At 42.7% G+C, this 15,877-nt stretch overlaps 1 protein-coding gene across 19 annotated transcripts in view; it reads right to left on the bottom strand.

Moving 5' to 3' along the window:
* Nucleotides 1–15,877, bottom strand: part of LOC140728981 (microtubule-associated serine/threonine-protein kinase 4-like) — a 394,808-nt gene that overhangs the window by 148,602 nt on the left and 230,329 nt on the right. For 2 of the 19 annotated variants that reach the window (XM_073048185.1, XM_073048186.1), the window contains exon 1: nt 2,916–3,330. The exons of the other annotated variants lie outside the window; for them this stretch is intronic. In XM_073048185.1, the coding sequence (XP_072904286.1) occupies nt 2,916–3,001 (86 nt within the window). In that variant the 5' untranslated portion in view covers nt 3,002–3,330. Of the gene's footprint in view, nt 1–2,915; nt 3,331–15,877 lie in introns of those variants that run through there. 19 annotated transcript variants of the gene reach the window in all.

Below are 15,877 nucleotides of genomic sequence, written 5' to 3'. Positions count from 1 at the left end.
AGCAAGCTGGTGCCTTCTTTACCAACCTTTCTCATGTCTCCACGTCCCTAGCTCAGAAACATTTGTCAAAAACCCTGCAGTTGAAATGCAAACTGATGTTTTTCTATACTGGTTAACAAAAACAAGGTGTATGCCTTATTTAGGTAGCTCTTCTTAAGGACCCTCAAGGAGTACAATTTTGAAGAAATTAGGAAGGCAAAGAAAAAAAAGGCCACAAGATGGCTTTACAAGATGAGGGAAAGGAGAATCCGAAGGATACTAAAGGAAAAAGAGGAGGATAGGTGAAGACCAGGTCAGGCTGTTTTTCTTCTTGTTCTTAATTGCATGGACTGGGGATAAAAGATTTTAAACTAGTGGTATGCTTTCCTGCCACCCCACTCCCATCCTCACAGAAGGATATGAGAGATCAGGGGCATCTCCAGTGCCCCTGAAGACAATTGGCTGCAGCTCCTGTCAGACTATGGAGCAATCAGAGCCACAGTTAGGCTCAAATTGGGGCATCTAGGATACTTGAAATGCCACAGATAGTACAGTCAGCTGCACTCCTGTCACACTGTACATATAGGACGAAAGGAGATGGGTGACCACCAGGAAGGACATAGTGCAGGCAGATAATGAAGGGCGGGCCCTCTTTGGTCGTTTCCCAGTTGTTGGGGTAATGGCTTCTCAGAGGATGTGAATGTCATAGTATCATTTGTAAATTTGTGGAAGACATGAAAGTTGGTGTTGAACATAGCAATTAAGGTTCTCTAGGTCTATAATAAGATAGATATCAGGTGGAAAGTTGGCCAAGGTGATGGTAGATGGAAGTTAATCCCAACAAGGCAAAATAGTATATTTTGGAAAGTGCAAACATGGTGGAATCAGAATACAGCCACCATGTTTAAGAGATATTTAGACAGGTACTTCAATAGACAACATAAAAATATGGACCTAATGCAGTCAAGTGGAGTTAGTGTAAGCAGGCAAAAAGATTGGTATGGATATATAGACTAGAGCGTCCATTTCTATTCTGTACAATCTAAGACTATATGGCTTGTTCTAAACAAGAAACCATAAATACAAGATGTTGCCTATTTATTATTTCAATAATATTTGTAATATTGTAAATATATTATTCAATTAAATATAATGTTCTCTCACGGCTACCTGGAGTATACCTTGCCATCCCCTTCTCACAATTCCTCCACCTCTGCTCTCAGGATGAAGCTTTTCATTCTAGAATGAGGGAGAAGTCCTTCTTTTTCAAAGAAAGGGGTTTCTCTTCCCCCATCATCAACGCTGCCCTCAACCACATCTCTTCCATTTCACACACATCTGCTCTTACCCCCATCGTCCTGCCACCCTACCAGGAATAGGGTTCCTTTTGTCCTCACCTACCACACCACCAGTCTGCACATGCAGCACATAATTCTGTGAAACTTCTGCCACCTCCAAAGGGATCCCACCACCAGGCATATCTTCCCCCCCCCCCCCACTTTCTGCTTTCCACAGGGATCACTCCCTAGGCGACTCCCTTGTCCATTTGCCCCTCCCCACTGATCTCTCTCCTGGCGCTTATCCTTGTAAGCGGAACAAGTGCTACACCTGCCCCTACACCTCCTCCCTCACTCGCACTCAGGGCCCCAAACAGTCCTTCCAGGTGAGGCGACACTTCAGCTGTGAGTCTCTGGGAGTCATATACCGTGCTCGGTGCTCCTGGTGTGGCCTCCTATATATCAATGTAGATTGGGAGACCACTTCGCCGAGCATCTACACTTCACCCACCAGAACAAGCAGGATTTCCCAGTGGCCACCCTTTTTAATTCCAGTTCCCATTCCAATATATCCACCCTTGGACTTCTCCACTGACGTGAAGAGGCCACATTTAGGTTGGAGGAACAACACCTCCAACCTGATGGCCTGAACATAGATTTCCCAAACTTCCAGGAATGCCCCCACCCCCTTCACCATTTCTCATCCCCTTGTCCCTGTCTCACCTTATCTCCCTTCCCGCACATCACCTCCCTCTGGTGCTTTTCGTTCTTCCATGTCCTTCTGTCTCTTTCAACTTCCCAGCTCTTCACTTCATCCTTCCACCTCCAGGTTTTGCCTATTACCTTGTGCTTTTCTCCCCCCTTCCCCCACCTTCTAAGTTTACTCCTCAGCCTTTTTCTCCAGTGCTACCGAAGGGCTTTGGCCCGAAACGTCGACTGTACTCTTTTCCGCAGATGCTGCCTGGCCTGCTGAGTTCCCCCAGCATTTTGTGTGTCGCTCGGAGTTCCAGCATCTGCAGATCTTCCCTTATTCGATTAAGCATTGTTTCTTTGTTTACATAATCTGTGTTGGGTTATATGTAAAAGTACATGAATGGCATGTGTCATTATGCCACCATGTCATAAGCACGCGTCTCACTGAAGTAAAAACTAAGAGTAGACACGTTACTCCCAGCTCCATGTTTTTCTTTCAATTAGTTTTAGGTTTTGGAGTTATAAAACATAACACAAGATAGTTAAATACAGCTTCTACAAAGTATTTCATGGTAATGACTTCTAATCAGAAATTAAATACTGACCCTGTTTCTCTCTTCACAGGTGCCGTCTGACCTGTAGCATTTTCAGTCTTTGTTACCAATTTTCAGCATTTGCAATTTTTTGCTTTAGCATTACAGTTCAGCTGTTTATGTTTCAAATACAGATTCCCAGTTCAGAAGGTTTACAATGTAACAGCTATCAGATTACAATACAGTAAAGCTGACTCACACATTGTCAAACTTCAGCTCACATTGCCAGGTTACCATATGTAGCTGCTGTATACATTACATTTCAGTACGGTAGTTCCAAAATTATAGACTATTAATGCGAGCCAGCTGTAAACATCGCAGAACTGAAAAAGGATTAAGTCAACAGCATCAAACACAAAGTGCTTCAAATTACCTTTTGGACCTTCGTAACCTGGCTCTGCTTAGGAAATGAGGCACGGTGATGTTTGATAGAACAGACCACAAGCTGGAGTCGGACATGATGCAGAAGTGAACACTTCAGTTCCCTTTCAGAAAAAGGGATGGGCCTTCCACATTCAGTGAAGACAGCTCCTCCGGATCCTTGGTGGAAAGCATCCTTAGGCTGCCAGATCACTCGAGAGCTGCTGCTTTTTGAATGCTTGCCATAAACTATAGTCCAACTTAAACAAGCTTTCAGATACTGCAGTGTTTTTAAAAAAAAATTGTCCTTGCCAGTTCGGTTGTTATTCTATTTCAAAGAGCCCACAACCATCTCCAGTTACACCTCACTTACTCCAGAATATTACCGAGTGTCCATAGGAACCTCACGCAGCTTGCAGTTAAGACATCTTGGTGTTTGGTTGCAACACCAAGGTAAATCATCTATTTGGGATTTACCATTTCATGGAATCAAGAGGGAGTCACTTAAACCATTAAACTCTTATAAATCAGAAAATCAGAAACTTTGTCCAGCCCCACTACTTATTTTTAAACTTTAAAAATTGCAATTTATACAAAGATTTCTTATTAACTACACAAATCTGACTTTCTGAAACTATATTTACATTTATTTTCCCCCTATCCAAATCCTGAATATGCCACAAGCCCTTGACTAACTTCTATATAACAAAGCCTGCTCTCTACTCCAAGCAGGTAAAGGTAATTACGGTACATTGCAGGGGAGCACTGAACCAGGATTGGCACACCAGATCCAAATCCAATTACGTGGTTATAAAATATTAATCACAGATATCCCTCTATTGCTGTTTGCATGCATCCCACATGTTTTGATTCTGCTGCAGTGCTCCTTGTGAGGATGAGCCCTGGGTGTGCCTGTATTCAAACTGAGTTGAGGAGCTGTGCAAACTTTAAAACTTTCCCACCCAGCCCAACGTGTCTAATTGTGCATTTGGAAAGGGAGCAGGAGCTAGGTTAAAAATTTTAGGCGGGCAGTCACCCAACCTCCTCATAGAGTCATAGAACACTACAGCACAGAAATATGCCCTTTGGCCCATCTAGTCTGTGCCAAACTATTTATCTGCTTAGTCCCAGTAACCTGCAACAGGACCAAAGCCCTCCACACTCCTCCCATCCGCGTACCTGTCCAACCTTCTCTTAAATGTTGGAATCAAACCTGCATCCATCACTTCCACACTCACAAAACCCTCTGAGTGAAGAACATTCCTCCTCATGTCCCCCTTAAACACTTCAGCTTTCATCCTTAACCTATGATGTCTAGTTCCAGTCTCACCCAATCTCTGTGGAAAAGGCTGCTTGCGTTTACCCCATCTATCATCGTCGTCGTCTGAACCCTTAGTGCCTAGGTGGCACATGAGGCCCCCTACCCCATCTATACCCCTCATAATTTTTTATAATTCGGTCAAATCTCCTCTCATTCTTCTATACTCCAGGGAGTAAAGTCCTAACCTATTCAACCTTTCCCTATAACTCAGGTCCTGTCAACATCCCTGTAAAGTTCCCTTGCACTCTTTCAATCTTATTGGCATATTTCCTGTGGGTTAGTATCCTTCTGCAAGGAGGATAATCATTATTAATTAGCATACCTTAGGTTTAATCTATCCTTTATGAATCCTTCATATACTCTGGGACACACATCCATTAAATTATACCTCCACCTTGAACTTCACAGTAACTGGCAGGTGGTAGCATTTTTACGTTACACAGATCCGACAGGCTGAAACTACATTGATTTTTGCAAGTGCAACTTTTATAAAATCATAAATAACTTTAATATTTCCATAAGTGGCTACTTATATTTCCAAGGACTGCCTGTTCCAACACTACTTCCTCCTCCCCACCTCCAGGTTTTGATTAGCTCCTAGCAACAACACATTTTCACTGTGAGGAGTAATCTCAGAAGATTCCAGAAACTTAACACAATATGCAACGCAAGAGATTCTGCAGATGCTAGAAATCAAGAGCGATACACAAAATGCTGGGGGAATTCAGCAGTCAGGCATTTTCTATAGAGGGGAGTAAACAGTTGACGTTCCAGGCCGAAGCCCTTCATCAGGACCAGAAAGGAAGGAGGAACAAGCCAGATTAAGGAGGTGAGGCAAGGGGAGGTTGGCAGGCTGGGCGGGTGGGGGGAGGGGAGAAGTGCGAAGCTGGGAGAAGAGAGGTGGAAAAGGTGAAGGGCTGAAGAAAGAGGAATCTGATAGAAGAGGAGAGTGGACCATGGGAGAAAGGAAAGGAGGAATGGCACCAGGGCAGATGAAGAGAAGAGAGGGGTAAATGCTAGAACATTCAGAGCACAGTATTTGAATATGACAACCAGATCAAAGGTTAGTTTATAATCAAAGTGACAAGATCATAAAACAGTTTTGTACAGCTGAAAAATGCAAATACCTTTTTTGAACAATAACAGGGAATAGGGTTCTGTTAAAGTGTAAATGGATATTGTAGCAATCCTGTTGACATAGAAACAGAAAATAAACTTCATGCAGTCGGTCCTTAAGCAAGAGTCATTTATTTATTTCATTTATTTCATGCAAATGGCAGGATGGGTTTCCTGGAACACGGCACACAATAAAAGGGCTTTCCCTGGAGACCAGTTCACAGTATTTCAGAGACATTTTTAACCATCTCATCAAAAGCTAAATGGCAGGGAGGATAGATAATTGGCTTCCAATGAAATTTCTTTCTATCTTCCAATCCCATTTTGAAGTGGTCTTCAGCATTAATTAGCTGTACTGTACATCAAAACCACAAATTGTGGTATTGTACTCTGAGCTTTTCCAAACGCTTCTCTGCTTTTATAAAATCAGAATTTAACAAAATCCTCCAGAACATTGACAACACACAAGGAAACTTCTTCCCCAAAACATGAAAAAAATTACAGCATAAACAATGATAACCGACCTTAATCAACTTACTCGGTTTGTTTAGTAATGCAAAACACTGGACAATTATCTTACAATTCCATCATATTTTCCATCTGTTCCATAATTATAGTTCTAATCAGTTTGAAACTTAACTCTACATTTACCACTGCTGTAATATAGCCCTTAATTCAAGTGATCATCATCTTGCCAAATTCAGTTTCTGGGACAGTTCAAAACTTTGAACTTCACATTCACAGATCAGATCTTAACCACAATTTATATTTCTATAGCACTGAAATACAGTCGTGTCTCTGAATTCTGTAGGGCAGTTGTGGACACTGGAGGGGAATAAGAATCAATTTCCTTCTCAGACAAGTAGCAGATTAACTTCACTCAGTGGAAATGTCTTCAGTTATCAAACTCCATCAATATTTCCCTGTATGCAAAGTTGGTTGATAGTCTGTACCAACTCCCTGTGCTTAATATTTCTTCATTTCAATTTGTGAAAAGAAAGTTCAACGTACATTCAGTAGACACTCCGTAGTTTTTGAATAAATTAGAGTAATGATCCGTCTCAGAAAGCAAAAGTAAAGCAAACAATTTCTGTGTGGTAGATGAAAAGCTGACACTGAAAACAAAGGAAGAGAATGAGAGAAAGTAAAAAGGGCAATAAGAAAGTTAGCATGCACAAAGTGCTGGAGGAACTGAGAAGATCAAGCAGCATCCATGGAAAGGAGCAGAGAGTCAACGTTTTGGGGTGAGACTCTTCATCAGGATGAAAGATCCTGTTGAAGGGTCTTTGTTCAAACATCAACTCGTTATCCTTTCCATAGATGTTGCCTGATCTGCTGAAGTCCTTCAGGGTGGGGGGGGAGGAGAGAGAGAGGGAGGGAGGGAGGGGGAGAGGGAGGGGGAGAGGGAGGGAGGGAGGGGGAGAGGGAGGGAGGGAGGGGGAGAGGGAGGGGGAGGGGGAGAGGGAGGGGGAGAGGGAGAGGGAGAGGGAGAGGGAGAGGGAGAGGGAGAGGGAGAGGGAGAGGGAGAGGGAGAGGGAGAGGGAGAGGGAGAGGGAGAGGGAGAGGGAGAGGGAGAGGGAGAGGGAGAGGGAGAGGGAGAGGGAGAGGGAGAGGGAGAGAGAGAGAGAGAGAGAGAGAGAGAGAGACACTCTTGATTTCTCACATCTGCCGAATCTCTTGTGTTAATAAAAAAGCTAATGTATATAATTTCGGAAACTGCAAAAGCCAAGAAAAATATTGTATGCTCCGGATTCTTCTGATTACACAGAGAATAGGTTTTGTTTTTGTCCCAAACTTAGCATACAGGCAACAGTGAAAATACAGATCTTGTTTTGAAAATACCTTGTTTTAAAAGTCAGTATTTGAAAACACTCTTGAAAGCCATGCCTCAAGCTCTGAAGCCATTTATTAGGCTTTCAAATTTCAAACAGCTGAAATTAATTTTGTTACATCTGTGTCTTACTGGGAACTTCCACTGCAATCACCACACTCATGGAATTACTGCACGGGCACAGGGCTATTCCTCAAAAGCAGATTATACTCCACTTTGGAACAATTGATGAAACGCCAATAGTACAATAAAGTAAATTGAAAATGCTCTTGAGCTCCTCATAGTCAGCGAAGATCAAAAAGAGATTTATAGAGGTGGTTTGGGGGGGGGGGGGAAACTACAGTTTGGTTCAGGCAAGCTGGCTACCACTGGAAATGGAAGCAGATATTTATAACCGTTACGTGTCAGATAAATTCAACATTGTATCCCCTGAAGCCCAACAGACAATGCGGCACGATGGCCAGGAGCAACCATTCCACAGGCACCGAAGTGGAGGAGAGGGAATGTTGAGCAAAGCAACAGCTGCAGAATTAGTGTGCTGGATGATGTACTGAATCCCGGGCTGCTTCTACACTCGGCTATATAAGTGGCCAGGGAGGTTATCTTTTCCAAAAGTAGACGCTCGGTGGAAGATCTGAGTGAACATTTGGATGTAGGAATTAGAAACAGGAGACCATTCAGTCCCTTAAGCCTGCTCTTCCATAAGACATAGAAGCAGAACTAGGCTAATCAGCCCACTGAATTAAAGACCAAAGTAAATGTATTATCCAAGTATATATATGTTACCATATACTACCTAGATAATAAGGTCAGACCCCTGCTGTACTCGCTCTGTCCTTATGACTGAGGCCAAGCACAGCTCCAATGCCACATTTAAGTTTGCTGATGATGCCACTGTCATTGGCAGAACCAATGGTGGTGACAATATAAGAGGGAGGCAAAATCTGGCTGGGAGGTGCCACAACGACAACCTCTCACTCAGTGTCAGCAAGACCATGGAGCTGCAGGCGAAGGAAGCGGAGGTTCATGAGCCAGTCCTCGTTGGGGGAAATCAGAAGAGGAGGGGGTCATCAACTTTAAATTTGTCTGTGTTATCATTTTAGAGGATCTGCCCTGGGTCCAGCAAGCAATTGTTATTACATAGAAAGCATCTATGGAAGGGAATAAACAATCAATGTTTCAGGCTGAGACCTTCATCGGGACTTTTAAGTAAATAGGTTATTTCATTTGTTCTCTTGCTTAAAATAATTACAGGGTGGTACATGGAGATAATTTTTTTTTAACTATTAATATAAATTTATTTCATCAGCTTCTCTCTGACGGTGGTGTCTGAAAAGAGGATGCAGTCCAACTTGCATGCCATCTTGGGACAATGACTCCCATCCACTCGACAATGTACTGGTTAGGCACAGGAGTACATTCAGCCAGAGACTCATTCCACCAAGATGTAACACTGAGTATCATACGAAGTCATTCCTACCTGTGGCCATCAAACTTTACAACTCCTCCCTCGGAGTATCAGACACCCTGTGCCAATAGGCTGGTCCTGGACTTATTTCCACTTGGCATGACTAACTTATTATTTAATTATTTATGGTTTTATATTGCTATTTTTCTTCACTATTCTTGGTTGGTGCAGCTGTAACGAAACCCGATTTCCCTCGGGATCAATAAAGTGTGTCTGTCTGTCTGTCTGAATACCATGTTGATAGGTGGAAACAATCTCTTGCAGCACAAGCTGTCACAGGCCCATTAAAGTGACACAGAGGTACAGCCCTAATATGTGCTGCCCGAGTACTATTTGGTTTTTGTGGTTAATCTTGGCTGGCTGTTGGAATCATTGAGGGGAGCAGGGAGCAGGAAATTCACGTGCAATTGCATTGCAGCCAATGCTGCCTGCATAGCCAGGGCCCCCGCAGCTGCAGGCATCCCACAGGTGGTGCAAGCCTCGAGCTTTCCATTTCACCTATCTGCTTAAACGTCCCTGTTCTCAGTGCCCCATCTTTATTTATTTTTCCTATCAACAGAAGTAACTGGCAAATGAAAAATGAAAATACTCCAACTCTGATTACAAGACCGTACAGGAAGCCACCATAGTCTCATTAAAGAGGCTTCACTTTAATTTCAAAATGTTAAAATAATTCTCGTGGAAATGACCTGCGGCTATAAAGTAAAAGGCCATTTTAAATGGAAGAACAATGATTGCTTAAAAAAATACAAAAGTACTATACAGTATGCAGCAATTATAAAGTGAATGAGTTGTCTTTAATTATGGGAGGGAACATTAGAGAGGTGGGTCAGCAAACAAGGTGATTGCTACATGAAAGCAGAACTGAAGCAGCAATAAATGTTTTTTTAAAAAAACACAAGCTCTGTACTTTGTAAACAGAAATGAAATCCTTTTCATCCTGGCAATCGGGGAAGGACCCGCAATAAGATTGCAATAAGGAATTTTCCCAGTTCATCAGCCACAATTTCACATGGATTTCCTACTGCGGGCTCCCCTCAATGACTCCAACAGTGAGCCAAGGTTAACCAAGTCCTTCACTTGCTGGGCCTTTGCAGCAAAGCACCAACATACATAATGAGGATACGTGGCTAACTCCAGTCAAAGGTCAGGTTCCTTTGTGATTGCAGCAGGTCCAGTTCATCATTTTGCAGGTGAAGTGGACAGACTGCAACAGGGACACAACAGCCAGAGTCTGCAACATAAATTCAGCTGATCCCGTACATGTACTGAAGGAAGGAGGAGCAGACAGTCTTGTGGATTTGTACAATTAGAGTAGCCCAATCACTTCTTTTATGTGACTGTGGTAGGCTGCAAGGCAATATAAATATCTCTGGACAGAGCCCAAAGCACGAACATCGTTTGCTATCACCGTCATGTTGGTCAGTGTAATGTGGTGTCTGCTGGGCTCCAAGTTCCAGCAGGTGGCGGATTCCAGTGAGGATTTCATCAGCGATGCACATCTCATACCCTGTTTTTTTTTGCTGAACCAGGTAAAATTATTTCTCAAATATCCTGGGCAGATCTGCTCTCTTGTTGAGAGCTTTCCTCTCCCTCCTCCTCTAACAATGTGTCATAGGTTGTATATTCTCCCAACCACCAGGTGGATGGTGAGTAATCCACCCACAAATGGGAGTAACCGCTTTGCTCAAGCAAGCAAGGGAGAGAGGAAGTTAAAAGTTCAAAATAAATTTATTATCAATGTATATGGCACCATATGTTATCCCGAGATTCATTTTCTTGCAGGCATTCACAGTAACTTCAAAGAAACACAATATAATTAACGAACAACTGCACACAAAGATGGCAAACAACCAATGTGCAACAGACAACAAATTGTACAAATACAAACAAAAATAAATGAACATGAATTGCAGAGGGAGAGGGGAGTCAGAAGGGAGAGGGAGGAGAGTGGGGAGAGGGAAACCAGAGAGGGAGAAAGGGGGAAAGAAAGCAAAATCTTAATTTAATAAGAAAGTATGTGTCCCAGCATGAAGTAAAAAGATGGCATGCCCACAGACTTCCTATCTGGAAACAGAGGTGATATTTCATACAACACTTAGTTCTATAAAATCTCTGACCAATAAATACAAATGTCATGGATAAGCTGCAGGTCCAGCCACACGTTGCGATGATCTGCCTCAATCTCTTGGAATAAAGGAAATTAGGTGAACCGTAGAGGGACTAGCATCTGGCTGGTGACGCTGAAAGAGTAATCAGCATACTGATCAAATATCTCAATTTATTCCTGGAGGCAAACGTTCTCAGACATTAATACAGTCCAGACTAATGGAAGAGCCCGTAGTGGATTCCTGAAAGTGGGACTCAAAGGGAAAATTTGATTCCAGTCCCAACAGAATGTTTCCTTTGCTCCGTCCACAGTAAGAACAGCAACAATAAGAAGAGCTAAATGATAACTTTTACCCACAAACTCACGTTAGCACAAACTGCCCAGTTCAAGCAGCCAGAGCAAGCCAACCTGGTGAAATATTATTCCCCTTGCAGGATTCAAAGCCCCATCCACAAGACCTTTACAGTTTATACTGCAAACCCAGTCTCGTGAATATATGGACAAGTATTCCATCCACCTCTAAAAATGTACTTTCTTTCTATTCACTGCTGAATTCCAATGGTCTTAAATCAGCCCTTATTAACCTTCCATTCTACAAAGTCCAAGTCCACCTTTCTTATAATTGTTGCAGCAAGGATCAGTGAACACACATTATAAACACAAAATACACTGCAGATGCTGGGGTCAAAGCAACACGCTAGAGGAACTCAACAGGTCGGACAGCATCCATGGAAACGAGCAGTCAATGTTTTGGGCCGAGATCCTTCATCCTGACTGCTCGTTTCCACGGATGCTGCCTGACCTGCTGAGTTCCTCCAGCGTGTTGTGCTTGTTGCTTTGAACACATTATAATCTGGCCAAAAGTTTTCTTTTCTGTCGGACAGCACAGTAGCATGGTGATTAGTTAAATTAAAGCATCAGCAACCCAGGTTAAATCCACTGCTGTTTGTAAGGAGTTTGTGCATTCTTCCCATGTCCGCATAGGTTTCCTCCACATAGGTTCGGGCTACTTCCCACAGCCCACATTCCGAAGTAGGTATGTAGATTAGTAGGTAATGTGTGTAGTTGGATTGCACGGGCTCGCTGTTCCAGAAGGGCCTGTTACTGTGTTGTAGATCACTAAATAAAAAATTTTAAATATACATCTCTATGAACATCCACTCCCAGGGACACACCCCCAACATTTCGGCCAGTCAGCTGTTCACGTGGCTTAACCAGACGTCCAAAGCCAAACTCTGTCCCAAGCCAAATCATAAAAGATTGCCAGGAGGACAGAGGAAAATCAGAGTATTTCCTGGATAAGAGTGCTGGAATCCCTGGCCAGTGACCATTTAAATTGACGGCTGCATTGAAAACCTCAAGTGTATGTGCCTTGAGTGCACTGGAATACCAAAAGAATAACACAGAAAGAGCTTACTACCTCCCAAACTTACTGCCCAAGTATTTCTTGTCCTACTTGTCTCAAAATATGTCTGTCCACATTGGCTTCATCAGTCACCTTAGCAACTAGAGGACTCAAATGGAAGCAACTTATTCTCTGTCCTGAGAAATCAGGTTCAAGTTTAATTAACATTCAACCATACACATGAATACAGCCAAGCGAAACAGCGTTCCTCCAGGGCAAAGGTGCAACACACAGTACCTACAGTATACACAGCACATACAGCACAATTATGATAACAGTAAATCATTTTCACAATGTACAGCCCAAGTCCCTGAGTGTCATTGCCTGTAGATTTATGGTGCATGGGATGTCATCCTGGAGCCACGTTCTTCTTCAAGAACAAGCATGTAGCAGTCCTCATCACATGGCAGTGCAGCTACAGACAAACATATCCAGCTTGCCTTCCACCAAGAGGGGCAACTCCAACAGGCAATCTCGGGCATGAGGGCCTGGTCTGCACAACAACACACCAAGCAGCTCCCCGTTGGTGTCGCCAATGAACTAGTCAACTGGACTTGCTGTATTTCAAATCTTGTTCAAGACCAGCAAAGACCAAGAGAGTGTGAATGACGTGTGTGGTGATGTCAGCAGAGAAAGGCAGAGTTTTCAATCAGGTCCCCTGTTGTCCAGATTAATCCAGCAAGGCTCCAGTTTCTGTAGCCAGACACACGTCTCAGCCATGTTGGGGAGAGGAGCTTCTGAAGAAGGTTACAAAACTCAGTTCATATCAACATCTACTAAACCACTTGTATCAACAGGCTTAGATCATGAACATTCCATTTCCACAGGGAAAACCAAATATGTTTGCCTGGACCATCCAACTCTTATTGGATCATGCAAACTCTATACCCTTTAAGAGATGGATCACAAATGTTCCAATATGTTGAGGGCACTGTAACTCTTGGACAATCGCATTCACAGCACACTAGCCAATATACTCTTTACAGTAGAACAGGGGCACCCAACCTTTTTTATGCCATGGACCAATACCATTGAACAATGGTCCCAGGTTCCCCAGGTTGGGAACTCCTGCCATAGACCATCTTCCTCGATAAGAATTCCTAACCTCAGACCTCCATCCTTTCCACTGACTAGAGTGCAAGTCCAAACACAAACTTCATTTACTTCACTCAGCCAATGAAAACACAAACAGCATATAGCATTCAAGATAAAGGCAACAGAATGACTCATCCTTTCCATTCCTAACACTTTCAGATAATGCTACAGCCTTAATTATTGAGTGAAATTACTGGTACTTTGGAGCTACATGCATGTCCCAAAGCCATTCAGTGCAAGTTAATGGCTTGAAATAAATAAATAATGATCAAATTAGCCTTTGTGGACTATTGGGAAAGCAACCAAGGAATGCCTTTCTGCAATACTGAGTCAATTCAGAATGAATCAATGTGCAGGGTTTCAACCTGAAACCACAACAGTGCTTCTCCCCCAACCCGCACCACACCCTCTCAGAGGCTGCACTAAAAAGCATCGCATCAAATTATGGATCAGAAACTCCTGAAGAACAAACAGTTTCATGATTGCAATGGAGTTTTTTAAGTCTGTCACAGCATATTAACATAATGCAATTTCCATCATCTTTGTTGAAAGATTGGTGAATGTACATAATTTGCAATGTATGATGCACATTTTAGACTGCATCCTATTGCAAGAAATTAATTGATAAGGCAATAAGACATAGGAGCAAATTGAGCCATTCGGCCAGTCAAGTATGCTCCACCATTCCATCATGGGTGATTTATTATCCCTTTTAACCACATTCACCTGCCTTCTCCCTGTAACCTTTGATGCCCTGATTAATCAAGAACCTATCATTGCCTTAAATATACCCAAAAATTGGCCCCCACAGCCATCTTTGGCAAAGAATTCCACAGATTCACCATCCTCTAGCTAAAGAAATTTTTCCTAATCTCTGTTCTAAATGGACATCCCTCTATTGAGCTTGTGCCTTCTGGTCCTAGACTCACCCTCTCTATATCCACTCTATCTACACCTTTCAATATTCCATAGGTTTCAATGAGATTTCTACCCCCACCCCCCCAATTCTTCTAAACTTCAGTGAGTACAGACCCAGAGCCATCAAACGCTCCTCAGACGTGAACCGTTTAATTCTTTCATTCCTGGGATTATTTTTGTGAACTTCCTCTGGACCCTCTCCAATGCCAGCACTTCTTTTCTTGGATAAGGGGCTCAAAACTGCTCACAATCCTCCAAGTGCAGTCTGACCAATGTTGTATAAAGTCTCAGAATTATATTCTTGCTTTTATATTCTAGTCCTCTCAAAATGAATGCCAACATTGCATTTGCCTTCCTTGCCCCGATTCAATCTGTAAGTTAACTTATTGAATCCTGCACAAGAACTTCCATCCATGTCCCTTTGTACCTCTGATTTTTTAACTTTCTCCATATAGAAATTAATCTACTTCTTTATTCCTTCTACCAAAATGCATGACGATGCATGCATTTCCCTACACTACAGTATATCCATCTGCCACTTCTATGCCTATTCTCCCAATCTGTCTCAGCCCTTCTGCAAGATATTATACTTCCTCAACATCACCTATCGCGTCACCTATCTTCATATCATCCGCAAACTTGGCCACAAAGTCATCAATTCTGTCATTCAAATCATGGAAAGAAGATTGGGTGACTGTGAAACACCTCTAGACACTGGCAGCCAATTAGAAAGGGCCCTCCTTATTCCCACATTTTGCTTCCTGCCAGTCACCCAATCTTCCATCCATGCCAGTATGCTGCCTTGGTTAAGATTTCTACTACTATGCTGAGGTATTTTTATTTTAGCAATTTTCTGCAAAAGCAGTGAGTCCTGTTTTAGCTTCAGCTAAAGCTAAGGAGCCACGTCGTCCAAATTAGGACAGTTGTGTCAGTCAATCTGCATTGTCTCGATATGTGTTGTAACTTTCAGCTCAGTGGTATGAGATTTCGGACGGTCAGTAGTCTGGTTTGGGGTCTTTTGGCAGGAGCTACGGAGCAAGGCACAAGGGAAGATGTCTGCTGAATGCTGTTTGAAGGAGAGACCCTGTTGTAAGGAGTGCTTTGTGCAGACAAACAATTCTAAGGAGGAAGTGTCAGTATTCCTGAATTAGCCAGTTCACTCAAGATGGTCTTCAAGAGAATTTTGAACTGTGACTGGTGTTCTTCCATACAGAACATGGGTTCAGTGTGTGACTAAAGTGATATGCTCGACTACTCCAGAAAAGAGCTCCAGCGTTTATGCGCACATTGCACTGGTGTATCTGTATTTCCAGTCATATGGAACAAATCCAGAATCTAGTGATTCTTACAAGATTATTACAAATGCCTCCACAATCTTTTCAGCTATCTCTTTCAGAACCATGGGGTGTAGTCCATCTGGTCCAGGTGATTTATCTACATTTGATTTTTCAGATTCCCAAGTAATCCCTACTACTACTAATTCCTACTAATCCCCCTAGTAATAGCAACTACACTGGCTTCAGCACCTTGATACTCTAGAACTTCTGGAATACTACTAGTGTTTTCCAGAGTGAATACTGACGCAAAATATAATTTCATCCGTCACTTCTTTGTCCCCCATTACTACCTTTACAGCATCACTTTCAGCAATCTGATATCCACTCTCGTCTCTCTTTTACTCCTTATACATCTGAAAAACATTTTGTATCCT

This window comes from Hemitrygon akajei, chromosome 6 (assembly GCF_048418815.1).
Source record: "Hemitrygon akajei chromosome 6, sHemAka1.3, whole genome shotgun sequence".
Taxonomy (NCBI): Eukaryota; Metazoa; Chordata; class Chondrichthyes; order Myliobatiformes; family Dasyatidae; genus Hemitrygon; species Hemitrygon akajei.
The sequence above is the reverse complement of the archived record's forward strand: the minus strand, read 5'-3'. Positions and strand labels throughout refer to the sequence as shown.